Source organism: Lissotriton vulgaris, chromosome 5, assembly GCF_964263255.1.
Source record: "Lissotriton vulgaris chromosome 5, aLisVul1.2, whole genome shotgun sequence".
Classification (NCBI taxonomy): domain Eukaryota; kingdom Metazoa; phylum Chordata; class Amphibia; order Caudata; family Salamandridae; genus Lissotriton; species Lissotriton vulgaris.
In genome coordinates, this window is record NC_141693.1 from 374,004,894 (window position 1) to 374,024,963 (window position 20,070).

The window sequence follows — 20,070 nt, forward strand, 5'->3', positions numbered from 1 at the left end:
ACTTTGGCTTGTCGCTCCTTTTATCCCTCTTCGGGCGGGCGTAAACCCGCCTCCGCCCGCCTCCGGGGGCGTGGCTGGCGGCTTCGGTGTGTAGGACAACCCACTCTAGGGCGGGAAAAAGCGCGCCCCAGCTACGCCGCTTCGGGCATACCAGCCGGGACTCGCCTCCCGCCCAAGATGGCTTCCCGGGGGGATCGGGGTACTCCACCATACGTTCGGGGGGACCGATTGGTCGCCCCTTTCCATATTTATTGTTTTAGTAGTTGATCCCGGGTGGCTTTTGGATGTTGAAAGGGTATGCTCACTCGAATTGGAGCAACCCTGGAGGTCAAAATCCATGATTTAAGGAGATCAGTTTTATTTTGCTCAATACAGCTTTTCTAAAACAAAAGAAATTCTTTCCGATCTTTTGCCAGTTTTACGAAACAGTATACTTTGCTGCATGCTTTATACGTTCACCCTTTTATTGCGTTTCTTCACTGGCTGCCCCTGCATTACCAATGTATGTATATGTGCATACATATTTATTTATATAATTGTGTTTACTCTGTTTCCTTTAATTTGTTAGCGAAGTAAACAACACAAAATACATAAATTATCATTTGTCAGTGTGAATGTGCGCCTGTTGCATTGTTTTAGTGGGAAAATCGCCCTATATATGTCCTGTGTGTGCATTTGTGCCTGTAATGTTTCCATGAGTGACTGTACAGATGTTATCTCTGTGTGCCTGTAGTGAGGTCTGTATGTGCATTGACTTTAACAAATGACTCTTGGTATTGTAAATACTTATTTTGCTTGAGTCATACCACTTTTGGTCTTGGTTTGGGCAGCCTTCTATGGACTGAAATGGCCTCTGGTTTTTGACTGTACATGTGTTTAAATATAATATGATTTCATTTAAATAATTTAATTATTTCAGTGTTTAGAATATTGTCATCTTTTGTGTATACAAAGTTTTCCAAGGCATAGCTCATTCCAAAAAGAAAATGTCCTATCTGGCAGTGCTTTGCAAATAGTTAATATTCTTATTGAATGTAAACTTGTTCTAGGGAAGTGATGAGGAAATATCTGAATATGAAGAAGATGCTGAAGAAATATCGGACAGCGAAGGGAGTGACTATGCCCCCAATAAAAAAAAGAAGAAAAAACATAAGGAAAAGAAAGAGAGAAAATCTAAGCGGAAAAAGAAAGATGAAGAAGAGAATAATGAAGATAGTGGTATCAAGGTAAATTTATTTTAGACAAATTTGTTTGTTCATGTCACACAAAATATAAAACACTAATATAAAACCATGTGAGTAATTGGAACCATTACATTGATTACCAATTGTTAGAAATGGGGGTCTCTAGTTGGCAAGGGCTTGTACCTTTGTCCAAGTACGGACCCTTCTTCCTTGTCAGGATAAGGGAGTTACACTCCTAAAATAACTCCTGCTTACCCCCTTGGTAGCTTGACTTGATCAGCCAGGCTTATTCTCGAGGCAGTACGTAAAGCATTTGCACATAACCAACAGTAATACAGTGTAAGCACTACAAAAGGACACCACACCAGTTTAGAAAAATATCCAATATTTTTATATACTCAAGATAAGACCAAAAACGATAAAAATTCACAATGCATTATTTAGAAATCTTCAGTTATCAAAATAACCATGAAATAAAGTTCCTTGAAGTCTAAGCTCTGTCCGGGGCTATGTAGGCGTCATGAACAAACAAATCCAAACAGTTCTGGCTGACCGCGGCGTCGCGGGCCAGCTAAGGTTTCGGGAAGACCCGCAAAACAGTACCTTTTGGAATGCAGGGCATCAGCGACCTCTTGTTGAGCTCCCGAAAGCACGGCGTCTGCAGCCGTTGGTTCCGTAGGTCAGTGTAGGAGTCGTTGGGCCCTTGAAGTCACACTCATTGCAGATCGAACTCCTCACGGTTGAAATCAGGAGCGCTGGCATCAGCAGGTGTCTGGTGCTGCGGTGTGAAGTGCAGTGTGCGATGCCCTCATGTCGCGGTGTGAGCAGCGGCTCGGTGGCGGTGTCAGATGTCGTCGTCAGTGAGACCAGGGTCGCAGTGCGAAGTGATGCTGTGCTCATCGCGGTGCTGGCAGGTCATGGTGCAATAAGCGGCAGCGACGTTGCTGATGCGCTGTTGTCAGCTGGCAAACTGGAGTCAATGGCAACGGCCTCGGTAGGCAAAGGCTGCTGTGCAGGATGAGGGCAGTGCATCATGTAACTTTACAAGCGGTGCCCTCGAACCACGGTGTAAGCAGCTGCATCTATTTTGGCGTGGAGCGGCGTCGTCAGGGATACCAAGGCGGCAGCGTGAAGTGAGGTGGTGCGGAGTACTGTGCCCACAGATCGCGATGCAAGCAGCGGCTCAGTGGCGGCATCAGCAGGCGTGAGAACAAGGTTGTGGTGCAGCTTTGCGGAGGTGCCCTCTGCGGTGACTTCATGACACGGGTCCGCAGCGGCATCGTAGACTGCGTCGGGTTGCATTTTCTTCTGTTGCAGCACAAAACACACAGTCCCCAGTGCTGAGGGCAGAAGAACTTGAAGTTTGTGCTGTACCTGAGACCTCTGAACAGAGAGGCAAGCTCTACCTCAAGCCATTGGAGATACTCAAAGAAAAGAAGTTGCAGAAAGTTCAAGTCCAGTCCTTTCACTGCCCAAGACAGAAGCAGCCTCTGTATGCCAACACAGCAAAACACACAGCAAAGAGGTAGTTCCTCCTCACAGCTTATCCAGCTCTTCTTCTTGGCAGTCTTCTTGGTGCAAAAGAGTTCTAAAGTTCAGGGGTTTGGGCCCCACTTTTTAATAGCCCAAATTCCTTTGTCCTCTCAGGCAGAGCGTGTCTGTGACCAGCAGGAACCACTTCTGTCCTCTCTGCTGTAGCTTCCTGGAAGGAGGTGGAGACGGCATTATAGGGGGGGGGGAAATCTCCTCCCCCTTCTCTAAATGCATGCTATGAGTCAGAGCCCTGCCCTGACTCATCGGACATCTGGAGCCACTGCTCCTCTCCAGCCCCTATCATTAAAAACCCAGACAGTCAATTCGCAAACACAGCAGAGGCCTACCGGATTGCTGAGCAACAAAATACCTACTTTCTAAAAGTGGTATTCTCGAACACAGAATGTAAAAATCACCTTCACTAAAAGATAAATCTTTAGATTCTGAGTTTAGGCATACTAAACTTTATTTCTCTACCTAGTTCCCGGGGCCAGTTATGTTTATAAAATGTTATAAACAAACTCCCCATTCTGTCCTATGGGATATGTAGTCTTGAAATCGTGAAAAACGAATTCGGCAGTAATTCATTATCAGGGTATGCCACACACACCAGGGCATGTCCTACCTTTCACATACACTGCACCCTGCCCACAGAGTACCTTGGGTCTACCATAGGGGTGACTAACATGTAAAAAAGGGAGAGTTTAGGGCCTGGAAAGTGGGTGCACTTGCCAGGTCGATATGGCAGTTACAAACTGCGTGCAGATTCGATGGTGGCAGGTCTGATTTACCTTTTTACCAGCTAATTCTGTGGGTGGCACAACCTGTGCTGCAAGCCCACTAGTATCATTGGATTAACAGGCCCTGGCACTCTCAGTACAATTTACTAGGGACTTACCAGTAAATCCAATATGCCAATCCTGGAAACACCAAACCATAACAGCATTTACAACAGGAGCACTTGCACTTTAACACTGAACAAAACCAGGAGGTCAGAAAGCAAAAAGGCTGGGGAAACAAGCCAAAAGATGTCAAATCTAACACCAATCTTCAACTTTAACCAAAAATTAAACATGAAAAATAGCAAACAGAACTCAATACCAATGTCTCTTTTACGATGAGCTTGACTAATGACTCCGAAGCTAGTGACCTTTTGAAGATTTTTCCAATTTTACGCAACTCCACCTTCACTTTTTGGGATTCAATAGAATGTATCTCTATTTTTATTAATCCTCCTTTCAGCAAGTTATATGTTTTTGCTAATTGCAGAATGTTTGTTGAAATAATTATGGAAATGTTTTCTTAAGATTTCTCCTCTTCCTATAATGTCGCGTTTCCTTCACAGCTCCTCTATTAGGCTATCACAGTGAACAAATTGAAACTTCCAGCCTTGCTTCTGACATTTTTCCATATTTCACTTGTATATAAAGGTCATGTGAGAAACTGGGTTGTTGGTTGACTGGGGTGTGAGCCCTTGTCAAGCAACAGCCACAATCCCTGGTAGGGTGAACTACAGAAAGTCATTAAATTAACTTGTGCTTAACCCTGGGTAGCTTGGCACACAAAGCAGTCAGGCTTATCTTATAGTCAATGTGTAAGGTATTTATGCAGCACACAAACAGTAATAAAGTGAAAACACAACCCAAGAAGAATCCCACAACAATTTAGAAAAATAGAGAAAAGTTTAATAAAGTATTTGACATCAAGACGACAAACATCCAATTACTAAAACTGTATTTACAAATTTATTAAGTTAATAGTAAAAAGGAATGCTAAAATATCAAAGCGCCAACCGCAGACATCTGGTCCTGTGAGACCGGGTGGATTAGACCTGGTTGGCGCTTATCTTCTGACTTAAAAGAATTTGAATTTTCAAGAAAAATGTCTGAGAAGGTGAAGTTCAGTGGGGCAAGGCTGCAGGCGGTGTCTGCGGAAGGAGCTCAGTTATCTCAGAGCTGCTGGATGACGTTCAGGTGAAGATTTTTACGTTCAGACAGGGTCAAAAATCTCCAACGGGATGAGGCAATAGGCTGTAGCCAAAGACAGCTCTAGGAGGTCGATACCCCTTTGGCGAAGGACCACTGAACAGGATTTGCTGCTGCGGAGAAGAAGCAAATCTGTAAGTCAAATTCAATCTTAAATCATAAGCATTTTTGATATTGAATAACTAAAATCCAACTTCAAGATGTATCAGGACTGCAGATTATGAGCTGTAAAGCAGTAATTATAGTTGTAACTGAGGGTTTTTCATTATATCACCTGTGGAGCTGTGTAGACAATGTTCATAATTTTCCACAGCTCACTAAAATGTAGGTGTGTAAGAAGAGTCACTTGTGCCTTCAAACGGCATATCAGAATTAGAATGTATGGATTTTTGTAGGTGCAGATTGCACTAACATCACAGAAAACAGCAGTTAGGTGCATATTCGAACAGGTGTCTTATCCAAGAATGGCAATAGAGGATATACATTGAACGCTCATTGCAAATGTTGGAAAACTCATGAAGCGATAATATCTTGTCATGTCTTCATGGCTAAACTTACTACTAAACATTAGGAGCAGGTAGTTTATTGGTACAAGGAAAGTGGCCTAAACTCTCCCATTTTGTGGGGTGCACAACTTCTTCACAAGAGAGAAGGGAAAATGTTTACCTTGGAGAGAAAAAAAAGATAAAAATACATGCACTCACACAATTAGCTAGCACTATACCATTCACATCTGTATTGCAACTGTATAACTGTGTTGCACTGTGCCTAATCACAACCACACAATACTTCCTTATAGTTACTCTTTAACTGCTCATGTACATCTATCTGGAGAGTCAAGCTTGGGAGGTTAGCTTTTCATTGCAACATGAGGTTTCAAAATCAGCGGAGAACACCAAACCCCCTTTGAAACTGCCCAACCCCCCTTTGCTACTGCTAGCTTGCTCCTGCAAATGCTAGGATCAGAGAAAAAGCCTGACATTTGTGGCGGTTTTCTTGGTGGGTGGGTGGGTGTATAAGGTGCTCTTTGTGCCTGTTTTTGTAGAGAAGTTTAAATCACGATATGCAGAATGCCTTCCTTCTGCAAAGATTAAAAGATGTGTTAATATGTCTAAAAACTAATGATCCATCCTCAGTATCACTTGATTAAACAGACATATTCTAGTTTCCTCTGATCATCTTTGTTTAGTCTTTATTTTTTTTCAGTTCCTTTCAGAACATGTACAAGTTGCTGACCTAATCTAAACTTCGGTATTATTTGCCCTATTTGCTGTACAATAATGCATTCGATGAACCTATGGGATTCACCTCCACTCAGTTTACATTTGTCACCAAAGGCTTTTTACAAAATATGTGTTCGATATCATTTTTGATTGCCCCATCTTTATCCTTCTCCACACATAGGGCTGAAAACTGTGCAAATTTATAAGCTCGAAAGTCAATAATGCATATAAGGCACGTTCTGCTTTATTTGAATACTGCCCACCAACACCCTATAGATGGCACTAGCATACCTTTAAATCTGTGTGTTTATGTTTACTTTAAGGAGCCCAAATCATCTGCTCAGCTAATGGAAGAGTGGGGCCTGGATAACGTAGAATATGTTTTCTCTGAAGATGATTACCACACTTTGACCAACTATAAAGCCTTCAGCCAGTTTCTCAGGTAGTAGATTTTGAACAATTGTACTGCTCTGAATGTGTGTGCTTGCACCAAATGTGTATCTGTGACTTGGATTGGACAGAGATGACATAATAAAATGGCAAATGCACAAACATAATTATAAATGTGTCATTGCACTGCCCTTTTGGGGTCAGATGTGTGTCTATCCATTTGCTATCTTTTTGCATCTGATGTATTGCTCTTAATGAAACACATACTGATTCATCCAAAAACCGATTCAGACACTCATTGTAAACCATGCTTTTGTTGATGGTGCAGTTACTGATACCCACAATATCTGTATGCTATGCTGGGTTACTGGTAGCAGACCGGGGTACTCTGAATGAGACCAGTGCAGCCACAGTTTACAGACAAAGTGCATCGTGGTACGAGAAGTAGTTACAATTGGTCAACAGTCCCCAAACCATAAAACATGTTTAATTATTCAGCCATTTGATATTTACGCTATTATTTCTGGCATAGATGTAGGGTTCCCCTTTGTTACAAGACTGTACCATGTCGCAAATATTCTTAGCAATACCCTTATAAAATATATTATCCTTTTATGGGATCCACTGGATCACCCAGCATGTTCACGTGATGGAGTAAGTGGACACTGACATTGTAACCTCACATTGGAGGCACATTTCCAGTGCCTGTATATGCAGCTACACATTCCTTAAGTGGTGCCAGACATGGCCACGATATTACCTGTACACCTACTGGACGATTCACAGCCAATGTTTCATTCCACTACTTAGTGGTGCTGGTGTTGTATTCTCAGACAGCAGAAACATATTTTCCACCAGCAAACCTTGGAACCAGGCTTGTAGAAACAGAAAGGACCGCAAGTTTTGTTCAGTCTGCTTTGCATTCGTACACTAGATTGACTTCCCGTCACCTGTGTTTTTCTTGGTGCTATTCTCTTATTGATTTCTTTATTGTTTTTTAGCACAATTCACTAACATTTTTTCACACCTACATAAAGCTTAGATGAATAGAAAGTGTAATTTACACAAATATTAGATCTTGATTCACAGAATAAAGATGTGTGAAGGTTTAGAGATGAAGATTTTACCTCTCTGAAAATCAAGCCACCTAGTTAGAAATGAGAATTCATGGGATTTCCCATTGATGGGTGACCATTTGAAATATTAAAAACACAGACAAAACTGTAGCTCCGTGTTTGAAATAGGGTATCTAATTGGCAGAGGTAGGCCCCCTGTCCAAGTTGGGACCACAATCCTAGTCAGGGTAAACTAGATACACACTTTAAATCACCCTCTGGTAGCTTGGCACAGAACAGGCAGGCTTAACTTGAGAGGCAATGTGTAACACACACAGTAACACTATGAAACCACCACAAAAAGACTCCCCACAGGTTTAGAAAAATAGAGAATATTTATCTGAGTAAAAAAAACAAAATTACAATACCCAATCAGTAGAAGTCAAGATATGAATTTTTTAAAACAAATGCAAAAACAGTGCTATGTGTTCAATAGCACTAGGAGATTACTTGAGATTCAGAAGGACTGGGGAAAAATCCAAAGTTCAGGTCAAATGTGATGGAGGGTCGTCATTGGCCACATTGTCAGGCATGCAGGCTGTGAACCGCTGTCTCTAAACAGCTTCTGCATCGAAAGGAAATACATTGGTTCCAATCGGCGCAAAGGTGCCAATGTGTTGGTTTTGTAGCAAAACAGCTGCAGAACCCACTTCTTAGGCCCAGAACTTGGAGAGGGTCCCTCAAGCAAGGGTAGGACTCACAGAAGGAGTCCAACAGTACCAGCAGAATTACAGGAAGTCTTTTGTGATTGTAAGACTTCAGAAAACAGGTTGCAGGCCAGCAAGCCCTTGGAGATCGTTTGGAGGAAAGGCAGAGTCCAACTTTCCTTCAGCAGAGTCAGGGAGCAGCAGGCATCAGGACAACAAGCAGAAAAGCAGTCCTTCCAGAAAAGCAGTCCAGTTGAGGCCTTTAAGCAGCACTGCAGTCCTTCTGACAGAGGCTCAGTTCAAGGTCCAGGAGTGTTTGATTTTAGGGGATGAGAGACCCAGTATGTATATTTAAAAGTGACTTTAAGGTAGGGGGTGACTTCATAGCAGCTCTCTGAAATGCTCAAGAATCCATTTTAACACAGTCCTGTGTGACAGGCTATCTGTGTGGGGTATATCAGTGATTTGTGTGTGGACAGGACACTACCTAAAGTGTCAGCCCCTCCCATTCCTCCCTGTCCAGGAAGACCAATCAGGGTGCAGTAGAACACAGATGAGTACTCCGAATGCAGATGAGCCTCACTTCCCTGTATTTGTGGCTGTCTAAAGGGAATTCACAAAGTGTAGCTGTCACCCATCCCAGGTGTTTATTGGAGACAGGCACATAGAGAAGTAAAGCAGAGAAATGTCCACTTTCTAAAAGTGGCATTTCTAAAACAGTAATGTTAGATCCAACTTCACCAGTAAGGAGGATTTATCATTACCATTCGAAATATATTAAACTTGAAAAAACTACTCCTCTCTGATCAAGAATCACAACTTTAAAGTGTATCGAGAAATTCCTGGCCTATTAGAGGGGTAGGTCTCGCAGTGGAGAAAAATGAAATAGGCTGTTTGTCACTATCAGAACATGCCAAATATATAAGTACATGTCCTACCTTTTACTTACATGGCACCCTGCCCTTGGGGTTACTTAGGGCCTACCTTAGGGTTGACTTCTATGTAATAAAAGGAAAGTTTGCGGTTGCAGCGACCGGCACAGATAAAGGCGGTGGGGTGGGGTGGGGTTGGGTGGGGTGGGGCGGGTGGGAAGGAGGTGAAGTCGACAGGTGACAGAATAGGTATAATGAAATAAATTAATAATACCTATTCCATCGTCTGTCGGCTTCCAACCTACCATGCCCTGCCCTACCCCACCATGCTTACTTGTGCTGGCTGCTGCTGATTTAAGGCCTGGCAGGTTGTTTTATGGCTCAAATCTCTTTATTGCATTTTAACAAAGAGACACAGTAGCACACAGGGAGCTCAGAGCTCTCTTCGAGATTCTACATTCTGCCTTCGTCAACAAATCCCCAAACATCCCTCCCGACCCCAACTCCCTCCCTCCTGGGTGCTCACTTTGAAGGCCTTTATTCTGTAAGGAACTACATTACATTAGTAGCCTCACTTTTGCCTCTAGAGTCAGCCTGTAGAGTGGCCACTACACCGCTAACCTCAGTAAGCAAAGATATCTAGGTCATGTTTACTCTCTAAATTCCACGGATAGAAGGGCAATGAAGGAGTGCCACAGATCCCTATACAATTTGTCGATGGCGGTGAGGATAAGGGTGAGTCTATCCATACCCAGTATATACCATAAACAGTGGAGCCAAAACAGCTGTGTTGGGATTTTATCAGTACCCCAGTGTGTCAAGATGTTCTGAAGGGCAGCTCCCAATGCAAGCCTGATATGGCGTTTCCTACGGTACTTGAAGGCATGAACTTTTAAATGCAAGTCTAAGTGGCAGTAAACTGCACACACAGACACAGCAGTGGCAGGCCTGAGACAGGTTTGAAAGGCTACTTCTGTGGGTGGCAAAATCAGTGCTGCAGCCCAGTAGTAGCATTTGAGGTACAGGCCCTGGGTATATGGTATACCACTTTAGAAAACTTACCAGTACATCAAATATGCCAATCAGGTATACACTGATGTCATCATATTTTAGCGGGTCTGTGACTCTTTACCATGTGGATTCCTTTTGTACACACCAGTATTTCCCTGGCTTTTTATTATTTAATGGTTTCCTTACAGTTTCATCTAAAGGCCCAGCATCATGCTTGCGTATTTGCTTGTTCCAAATTCTGGTGATCGCGGAATAAGCTCCACTGCAGTGCTTCCGAAGTCCCACAGCGAGGCCTGCTGCGTACAGTGCCAGATGTTAATATCATTATTAAATTATGTTAAGTAATGATCACATAATTCTTATGTACGAGGGCTTGAGTTAAGACTTTAACACCACAGTAATTATTGCAACAGAGAAGCAGTCTACAACACAGGAATGCTTAATGACTAAGAGGCGTTCCTGCCTCCACGTTACAGTAATAAGCTGTAAACCTGTAATGGTATGTTTTCGTTTGGGTGATTGAAATAGTAGGTTAAACCCGGTCATTTTGTGAGTCAAGTAGTCAATTTCCTACCAGTCAGTGGCACTTCAGCCTCATTAGGGAGTAATGGAGTAGCTGGTCTTCGAAAGTATGACCTACTAGTTCAAGCAGAGGGCAGGCTTGAATTGTTTGTTCTCTTTCTGAACTTCAACCCCACGTTGTTTTTACTCAGAGTTTCTTTATTGTAGTAGTCACTGAGCACAGATTTCACGTCTATGCCTTGGCGAACTTTTAACTACACAATAGGAATTTTTGGAAATTTGCGATATTCCCAATAGGCAAACGTCACAAATTTGGGGGGAATGTTGCATTATGCGATTTGCGCCGTTGTCATCAGGAGATGGTTCATGAGGACCATGTCTTCCTCAAGTAATATTTTATCCTCGAACCAGAGTCCTGTTGATATCCCAACATGCTATTTCGGCTCTAGTTACCTACAAACCGCATTTCGCTTAGTTTGAAATAACATGCAATTTCACACACCACTAGTACCGACTCAGAAGTTGTGGATTTTAAATCATTCTTCACAGTTATCGATTACCAAAAAAAAAGAATTCGTTGTTCAAAAGAGTCTAACTCCAGCCAAGAAAGAAAACACAGGAATTCCTTCGTAAAGCAAATAACAAAATAATTCCTTCGTAAAACAAATAGTTTACTGGGAGTGTAAACGTTCACCTCACCAACACTTTCAGCAATCGTTATTATTTATTTTTGACACGACCAGTTTCCTACAATACATATCCAAGAAGTTGAACAAAAAAATGACTTCTTCAATGAATATAAGTGTGTAAGTAATAGAAAAGAAAACAGAAGCACACAATAGAAGATTGGAGATATCAAAGCGAGACTTGCATAGAAACTGTACGAACACATTTTGTGAATGTGACGGCTGGTGCAGTGGGGGGCGAGGTAAACAGAGAAGTGGGCACCTGTTTAGGTGAGTTAGCAAATAGTGACGACAAAAGAACAGCAGGGAAGGAAAGTGCTACCTTTTCCGGAACTAAAGCTAGTCACCAACCAGTTTATGCCTAAGGTGAGTTAGATATAGGTAGAAATGTACCTTCATATTCACCCTTCGTCATGCTTTCAGGCACTGCCACCGGCCACACCGCCAAGTATATCTTATTTATTATATTTGTATGCATTATATGTCACCGCACATATTTCTGGGAGGAATCACCAGATGGAGGTCATAGCAATGGGAAGAAGCTGAAATGCGCTTTGCCTACTGATTAGTGCTGGATGAGATGAAGGGTGGAAGTAAGAATACTATTTCTCACCCTATAGATGAGTGAGAAACACTAGATAACCTCTTCTACAGTTCATCGCATTCAAATGCTCGAAATTAATTGAAGTTAAAAGACACATTTTGCAACACACTATACGTGAAATGGGTTGCATCAAGCATAATGCATACTATTTTAGTTCCATAACAAATGAAGTAATTGAAGTTAGTATAGATCAGATGAATTTGACTGACAAAATAATCTAGAGATCTCAGAGCAGGCAGAATAGCAAACAGACAAGCAAGAAATTATATCCTCTGTGGGTAAATACAAACTAATTAATAGCATGTCTACTTCACGGTCAGAAAGTGCCAAAATCAAACAAACAGATTACATGCTGTATGTGACATACTTCTGAGCCTGGAGTAAGGCACATGCCTGAAGCACCAAACTAATCAGTGAAAAAAGAGAGACAAGTGAAAGTAGGAATGATACAACCTGTGCCTACGTTTGTATACACATCCTCCTTATCTCATGGATACTCAATGTTATCCAAATTGAAAGGGGACTGGACCTCACCTCACCTGGACCGTGCTCAGGTATATGAGGCCCTGCGCTGTCCGTTGGTGCCACCAACCTTTCCTGAGGTTTGGGGGAGGCCTACAAACGTAGGTACAGGTTGTATCGTTCCTACTTTCACTTGTCTCTCTTTTTTCACTGATTAGTTTGTTGCAATATATTGATTATTTTCTCACAGATTTGTCACAGTAGCAACATTTAAGAGCAGTGGCCCTGATGAAAGCCAAGGGACGTTTAGCCCATTAGGCAGAAACATGTTGGCCCCATTAGCGACAGTCATTTATTCCATACTGTCTTTTGCACTGTTCCTGTTCTTTTAATTAGGGGATGTGCCTTGTTCCTAATAAAGAGTAGTTTTGACACATCACCCTATTTTAGATTCATCACGTTTGTGTTATGTTGCACTGTTTTTTCACCACTTTCAACCATCACTAAACTGCCCAACAATAGATGGTTCCCTACGCACTGTGGACCCGATCCAGTATTAACAACTTACTGTGTGGCATGGGGTCTAGATGATCTAAAGACCGGCCTGGTCACAGTGTGCACGACCAAATGATATGACTGATCACTTGGTTCGTTTGATGGTTATTCACAACAAGCTGTCCTGGATTTTGGTGACCAGTTCATGATCACACTTTGTTCTCTCCACACATGTGACTCACACTCTCTTACTCTGTTTAGCGGTGACTATAGCACCTACTGACATAGTGTATTTCATGCCAGTTAGGCCAATATATTTGGCTGTTAGACCTCACAAGTTCTGTTCTGTTTTTCATAGTATGTAGCTGGGGAAGTAAACTTGTAGTAGGTCTTTAATCTCTTCTTCCCTTTGACCCTCCTCTCCCTGTTTTGTGTAAAACCTATGCAGACTGACAAAGCGGTGTACTATTAATGCATTACTGGGTTTCCAAACTTGTAACTCATCTTCTTCCGTGTGGGTTAGGTAGAATTAGGGCTCCCAGTTTTATGGTATTTATTTTTTTAACATTTGCATCTGTATTTATTCATATTTATTTTTAGGCCATCTTACTGGTATTATCCATATTTATTTTGTGCTTTGAGAATAAAAGTGTCATAAAATGGCATATTTTAACATTTATGTAACTGAAAAAGCATACTTTGCTGCTGTCGTGGTTTAGCAAATTTAGCAGCCAAGTATGGTGAAACATTACACCGACTGGTAAATATAACCATTATAATACAAATATATATTAACATATGCAGGTATTTAAGGAAATTTCAACCTTTTTTTTATCTTGCCATGAGGTCTATCTGCTCAACTGTTGTCATGGAAATCACGAAAGACAGCATGGAGAGTCACCAAGAAGAAGCACAATTTTTCTGTATTTTTCTGCTTTTAAAAATAAATACAGACAAGAAACATATTGTTTTCTGTCTGTATTTATCTGAAAAATCAGTGAAAACGGAAAACTGGGAGCCTTAGGTATATTCAAAGTGGTCTCCCGATATCTTTAGTTTTTGAAGTTGAGGTTTGCAGACAGGCAAATGTCTCCCTCTTGATGTTACATTGTGTCAAATCCTTAAGCCAGTCTTTTTTACTTGGGGTGTGTTTCTCACCTTAGTACATTGCTAACCTCCGCTTTACCACCTGGGAAAGGGATTGCAGCCAGAGATCGCACTCCCAAGGGTATCTCCTTGACATAGCTCAATGGTACAATTAGTGGCTGCTAGTGCTTAATTTGGGCCTGTGGTTTCCGGTGCTCAGCTTAATCATCAGCACCGGCGCTTTTTATGAGCACCATTAAGGGATACTAGGTTATTGTAGGTATAGGGAGATTACGTGATTTGCCCAGAATCACAGGATGCTGGGCAGACACCGGTATTCAAACCTGGTTCCCCAGCTTCAAAGTCAGCAGCTCTGGTCATTACGCCACATCCTCTCCCCACTTTCATGGTTAGTAGTTGGTTCTGTTTTAGGCAGCCCTAACAAGAGAATGGTGCAAGTTGCCCCCTGATGACTGACCCGACACTTATTTTTTTAAATATAAATTTACCACTGGTGGCTGCAATTCCACTTTAGAGTCTATCATAATCAATACTGTTGCGATTATATCTGACCAGAGTATCTGTATGTGATGTAATTCCCAGGCTAAATGGTAGAAACTAGAATTCTCAGAATGGCATCTGGGGCTGTGGTGTGATCTGGTGTCATCCATCCTAGCATGTTTTTTAGGATGTAGAATTGCTTACGATTATGATTCACTGACACTAGCTGGTTTTGGGTGCAACAGTATGAATAATAGTCAGTTGACACACATAACAGAGGAGTGTAAAAACAGCAAATTAATTTGGCATTGGTATCATTAGATGCTGAAACAGCCTTTCTTTCAGAGTGGGGCATGGCAGTTCCTGTTTGAGATCCTTGACCAGATGAGGTTTGGTGTGTAGTTTGTGGGTGGATTTGGCTGTTCTACACTGAGCCAATGGCACTGGTGAGAACCAGAGCCACAGACTTAGTGCAGTGGCAGCTAGAGTAGGATTACCCTGCAGGGTTGCCGCTTGTTACTGCTATTAATTGTGGTAATTATTGAAACTGTGACTGCCCAGTTTCAAAAGACGATGACTGGCCTGCATATAAAAATTGTCGATATGGAACTCATAATCTCCCAATTTGATGACCACATGCTAGTACATACACACCCAGAGGAATCAGCGGATGCACTGATGTTGACCTCGACAGAATAGGACTAATGTCTGGACTTAGGATCAACCCTGATAAATAGAAACTATGGGGCATATTAGCAAGAACCTTGTTAAAATTTTTGCTGTTTTAGCGGCAGGAAACTGCCGCTAAAACAGCGATAATGAGCTTGCTAATAGGCATTATTGAATTCCAATTGAAGCCCAGGTTAGATGTCCTGCACATCTAATCATGTCCTGCAAACACAAAAGCTGAATGAATAAATTAGTACTTATTAGTTTTGATAAATATTGCAAAGTGTGATGAGTTATTTGCTCGCCACAAAACTCAAGTTGAGGTATTGGCTTTTAGAAGGGTGGTGGGGAGTATATCATTTTTAATTTAGTTGCGAATATATCCAAGTTAAGTAAGATATGATCACAAAAGGAGCAGCCTTAAGCCAGCCTAGACAGAGATATGTCCTGCCCAGGACTGGCTGTGAATAGAGACCTATAAATATGCCTGGCATGGTCGTTCAGAGGGACGAATCTGATTGATGACATATTTATTTGTTGTAGTCAGTTTCCCTTGTGGATCCCATAAAGAACAAGCATCTGCAATCAATAGGTCTCGCAATTGTTAGAGTTTAAGCTATTGGCATTGTAAATGACAATGCCTTTTATTTATCTGTTTTGATAATTAACACATAAATAAAAACACATAAGTAAAAGGAATTGTCATTTACAATGCTAATTGCTCAAACTCTTGTAAATGCGAGACCAATTTAAGTTCAAAGAAGTGGCCGCCATTGTCCTGGGCTGCTTGGAAGGTGAAAGCGTGCATGACGCGCTGAATGTTGTAGGAAAGCATGTCCTGCCTGCAGTAAGAGAAACACATTAAAGAAAATAGTGCTTCCAGACTAAATAAGACATAACATGTAACAATAGAGGTAAAAGGGCCAGTCCTCATGGGAGGTTACAAATGAAATTAAACAACGTGGACAGGCTTCCATAAGAATAGTGTCACTTAGAGTGACACATGAGTTTTATACACAGGAGCACAGACATCCAGTGGATGTTGAAGAAGACCCTTCACACACCAACCTGGTTGCTGGCATGCTTCATCATTGGGGTCCCAGCTAGATTCCCGAATGCAACCCTGCTCTGCTTCAACCCCCGATTACAGCGGAGCGGGTATTGTGACGTGAAGTGAGTGTTCATGTGAAGTGTGATTAAATGTTAAAAATGTCTCTAATAAATGCCCTTATAAAACAATTTTCATAGAAGGGTCTTAGGACATTGTTAAAAACGTAGGTGGGATATGATGAAGGTAAACAATTGTTCTTCAATAAACCCAAAAGTGTAGGTCAACTAGTGTCAGCCTCCTACGACGTTCGTGAGGCTTTCGTCAGGACCAGAGTGAAGTGACTGAAAAGTGGAGTAGCCACAGAAGTGCAAGTATCAGTACACGTACTAAAGTGTGCTGTGAGTGTGGTGGGTACATTGTACTTACGGACCCAGCAAGGTAGGTATTTTAGCTCCACGTAATGTGGGCGTACTGATCCTGCCAAGGGGAAAGTTCCTATAGACACACATTCATCAAGGAAAAGATCCCTCTTTTCAAACCTGCAATGCTCTCGGTCAGGATCTTGCCGGTCAAAGGATCGGTGACTTTGTGGTATTTAGCTTCCTGGTGTGGGCGTGTCAGCGTCAGGTGACGCGTGTCACGTGATCACGGGAGCTAGTGTGCTAACCTTTTGGGACGTCGTGGCATGAAAGGTTACAAATGAAGACAAGGCGTTACTAAGGAGGGACTAACAAGCCTTTTAACAAATTTTAAGCCAGCATTTACAAAGGACAGTGACACAAGCCAATGACAAATATGGGCAAATAGTGGGCGGAGCTTCATGCCCACCCTCGAATACAGCATGGTTCGCAGAACCTGCACATTCGCTGCCCAGGCACGACCTAAAAACATATAACCTTTGCATATATTAGCATCGATTCTGATGGGGTTTACATTCTTGCCCTTACATTTGGTGGGTTGTTAACTGCCACACAAACAATGGTGTGCATTAGGCCATGGCACATTATTGATAACCAGGGCTTTCTTGGCATAGGGATTTTGATGTCCATGTTTTCCTGTAAGTCACAGAGATAAACACTTTCTTTTTAACTACATACATATTTGCTGCAACAGGGACATGTAGTTCCTTGGTAATGTGGCTAACCCCGGAGAACTGGTATATTAAAGACCAGCTTCAGAAAAAGATGCACAATTTATGTATTCATTATTAGGCAAGATAATTGGGGCATTTTGTCGTAAAAATGTTTGGCTTGATTTCTGCCGGTATTTTCTCAAGGATTAAAAAAGCCAAACCTTTCTGGAGGAAGTCAGATTTCCTTTAATCCACGTTGGGTTAGCAGTGGCACCCATCCAAAACTCTACTCAGGCCCACGAGGTATCCGAGCACCAACTGGGACTCGGACAAGGACTCCCAGGGGAACCCTGCAACCACAATAACCGAGCAGGCCGGTAAGAGGATGAATTGCGTTTGTGCGTGCTGAGGGGGCGAGGCCTTTCACGACAGACAGTATCTTTATCAAGAAGGCCATGACTTCACTCTGGCACAGTACAGACCCTGACTTGGGCTGAATCGGGGCCTAATCCTATTTTAATTGGCAGTTATACCAGAGGAAAAGCCCCAGAACTCCAGGTAACCTTCTGCCTGGCCAACCCATGGCACTTTACAACTCACCTGGAGTTTAAATTCCTGTGAGTGTGGAACCCCCAGAGGAGAGGAGGGGGGGAGGGGGGAGAGGCAGTCATTCCAGATGGGGGTCAGGGCATGGAAGGGGTGGGGAAATGGGTTATTCTGGGTCAGTAACCAAGACAACTTAAAACTCAAAGGGTCAACAGGAATCGACGTTTAAAAAACGCTCGTTATTATGTTGGCAGGAAATAGAGTGTTTGCTTGGAGTACTAAATGACAGCATTTTAAAATGGGCATACATATGTATCTCCTCCTATGACCTGACGTTTCTCACCTTTATCTGTTGCCCTCTCTACTCTGCCCTCTGCTTTCCCTCAATCCCTCTAGCACTCAGCACATCCTATCCCCGCTTCTTACTCCCTCCCCTCTCTGTTTCCGTTTCAGCTGGTCTTACTCCAAACTTCCGCCTCACCCACATCCCGACGCTGCCTTCTTTGCTCTCAGCTGATTTATTTATGCGATTTAATATATGTGCATGTTACCCGAAGACGTCAGAGCGCTACACTTAGAAAAGGAGCACATTACATAATTGTAATACTTTGCATAAGCAATGGATGTAAAATGAATGGCAGATTGCACACAAGTACCAAGTAACATAAGAGGCACACAAGCCAAGAACAGACTTAGACAACCTAAAAAACAAGCATTTGCAGTGCAATAGGACTCACATTTAAGCAAGACCTATTGCATTGCAAACGGGAGCGCAGGCGGGCGTTGGGCGAGAAGGCACAAACAACGGGAGTGCAGGCGAGGGGGCGAAAAAGCACCGACTGCGGGAGGGGGAGTGAAGGCACGGGCAGTTAGAGAACCTCATTAAAGAAAATAGGGGCATATTATCAACAACTAGTGATATTTATCGCTAAAGAAGCTTAGCGACATTTATTTTATCGCCAAGCATCGCTGGATTTTATTGCAGAGATAACGTGCTATTAGCAACGTTTATCTCCAATGCGATAAAATATCCGGCGATAGCGACAAAATGCTTGAATATCGCTGGAAAACCAGCGATATTCACGCATCATCGCCAATAGGGTCTTAACCTGAATATCCACCTCCCATTGAATATACAGGTTAAGAGCTGGTCTGAGCAGGCGTTAGTTTTCAGCATTATTCGCGCTTAGCACACATTTTTTATTGCTATGCCTGCCTTGCTAATAGGCGATAGCGACGTTGGCGACTGCTTTCAGTCGCTAACTGGTTGGGTACACCCAATTTGCATGTCATTAGCGATAAATATCGCTGACATGCAAAGTGGGCCCCAAACCGCTCGCTATCACCTAAAAGCTGTTGCTAACTGATGTTAGCTACAGCTTGCTAATAGGGCAATGAAATTATTGCCACTTTGCGGCCGAAAACAGCAGCAAAAGCGGCGATAATTTCATTTCGCCTGCCTTGATAATATGCCCATAGTGCTCACAATCTAAATAACACATACCGTGCAACACACGAAGTAAAGGGGCCAGTAACCATGGAAGGATACAAATGACAACATGGCCGTCATAAGGAGGGACTAACAAGCCTGTAAAAAAAATCGGAAGGCAGCATTTAGAAAGGTCAAACACACAAGCCAATGAAAAAGATGGGCCGGGCTTCCCTCACGTAATAATCTACCACAGAGCAACCCCAGAGTAGTGCTTACGCGCTGGCTCATGGCTCCACCTAAAAATGTATAGGGACCATTTTTGGATCTGGGTTGCATGTCAGAGTATTGCATGCAAAAATATTGTCTGACATAAATATTGTGTCGTAAATATCGTTCACAAAAATATTGTGCTTTTGGGTGCAGATTTTCTATTATAAATGCCAATAGGGAGGTATCTTTGTAGGTGATATTTAGGACTCACTAATATATGCTAGACGGTATTCTGACAACAATATTCTGGTACCGCTACTTGGACATGTCCTCTATCGTCATTTTAACTGTCATGCCTCTATACAATAAAGAACAAATTCAGGTTGTTGGTCGCATGAAGTGTTGAATTTTTAGAGCCAAAATCTCTTTAGAAAGTTCATAATAGTTTGCAATAGTTTGTTGGTTCAGGTACTGGTTCCTACATTTTAGTGGCAGTGTTTTTAGATTTAAAGAAGATTTATCTGATGGCTCTGTGATCAAGTTCTACATAAACAATGCAGGAAAAGCACTACTGAGGCTGAGGGGGAAGGTGCCACAGGGACTTGCTCTTACACAACCTGGTCAGGGAGCATCTCTCAGAGTAAACCAATATTTCCCCTAAAGTTTATTCTGCGGTTCAACCCTTACTACTTGACAGAGCACCAATGCTAATTATTAGACAAAAAATGTACAAATCAAAATATAAATACTATTTTCAAGTACTATCCACAAACT

General features: G+C 42.3%; 1 protein-coding gene across 1 annotated transcript in view; it reads left to right on the forward strand.

Annotated features, from left to right (window-relative positions):
* CHD5 (chromodomain helicase DNA binding protein 5) overlaps positions 1 to 20,070 on the forward strand; it is a 1,029,381-nt gene that overhangs the window by 393,421 nt on the left and 615,890 nt on the right. Inside the window, exons 3-4 of the mRNA XM_086921723.1 lie at positions 1,050 to 1,226; positions 6,249 to 6,367. Coding sequence (XP_086777849.1) covers positions 1,050 to 1,226; positions 6,249 to 6,367 — 296 coding nt within the window. The remainder of the gene's footprint in view (positions 1 to 1,049; positions 1,227 to 6,248; positions 6,368 to 20,070) is intronic.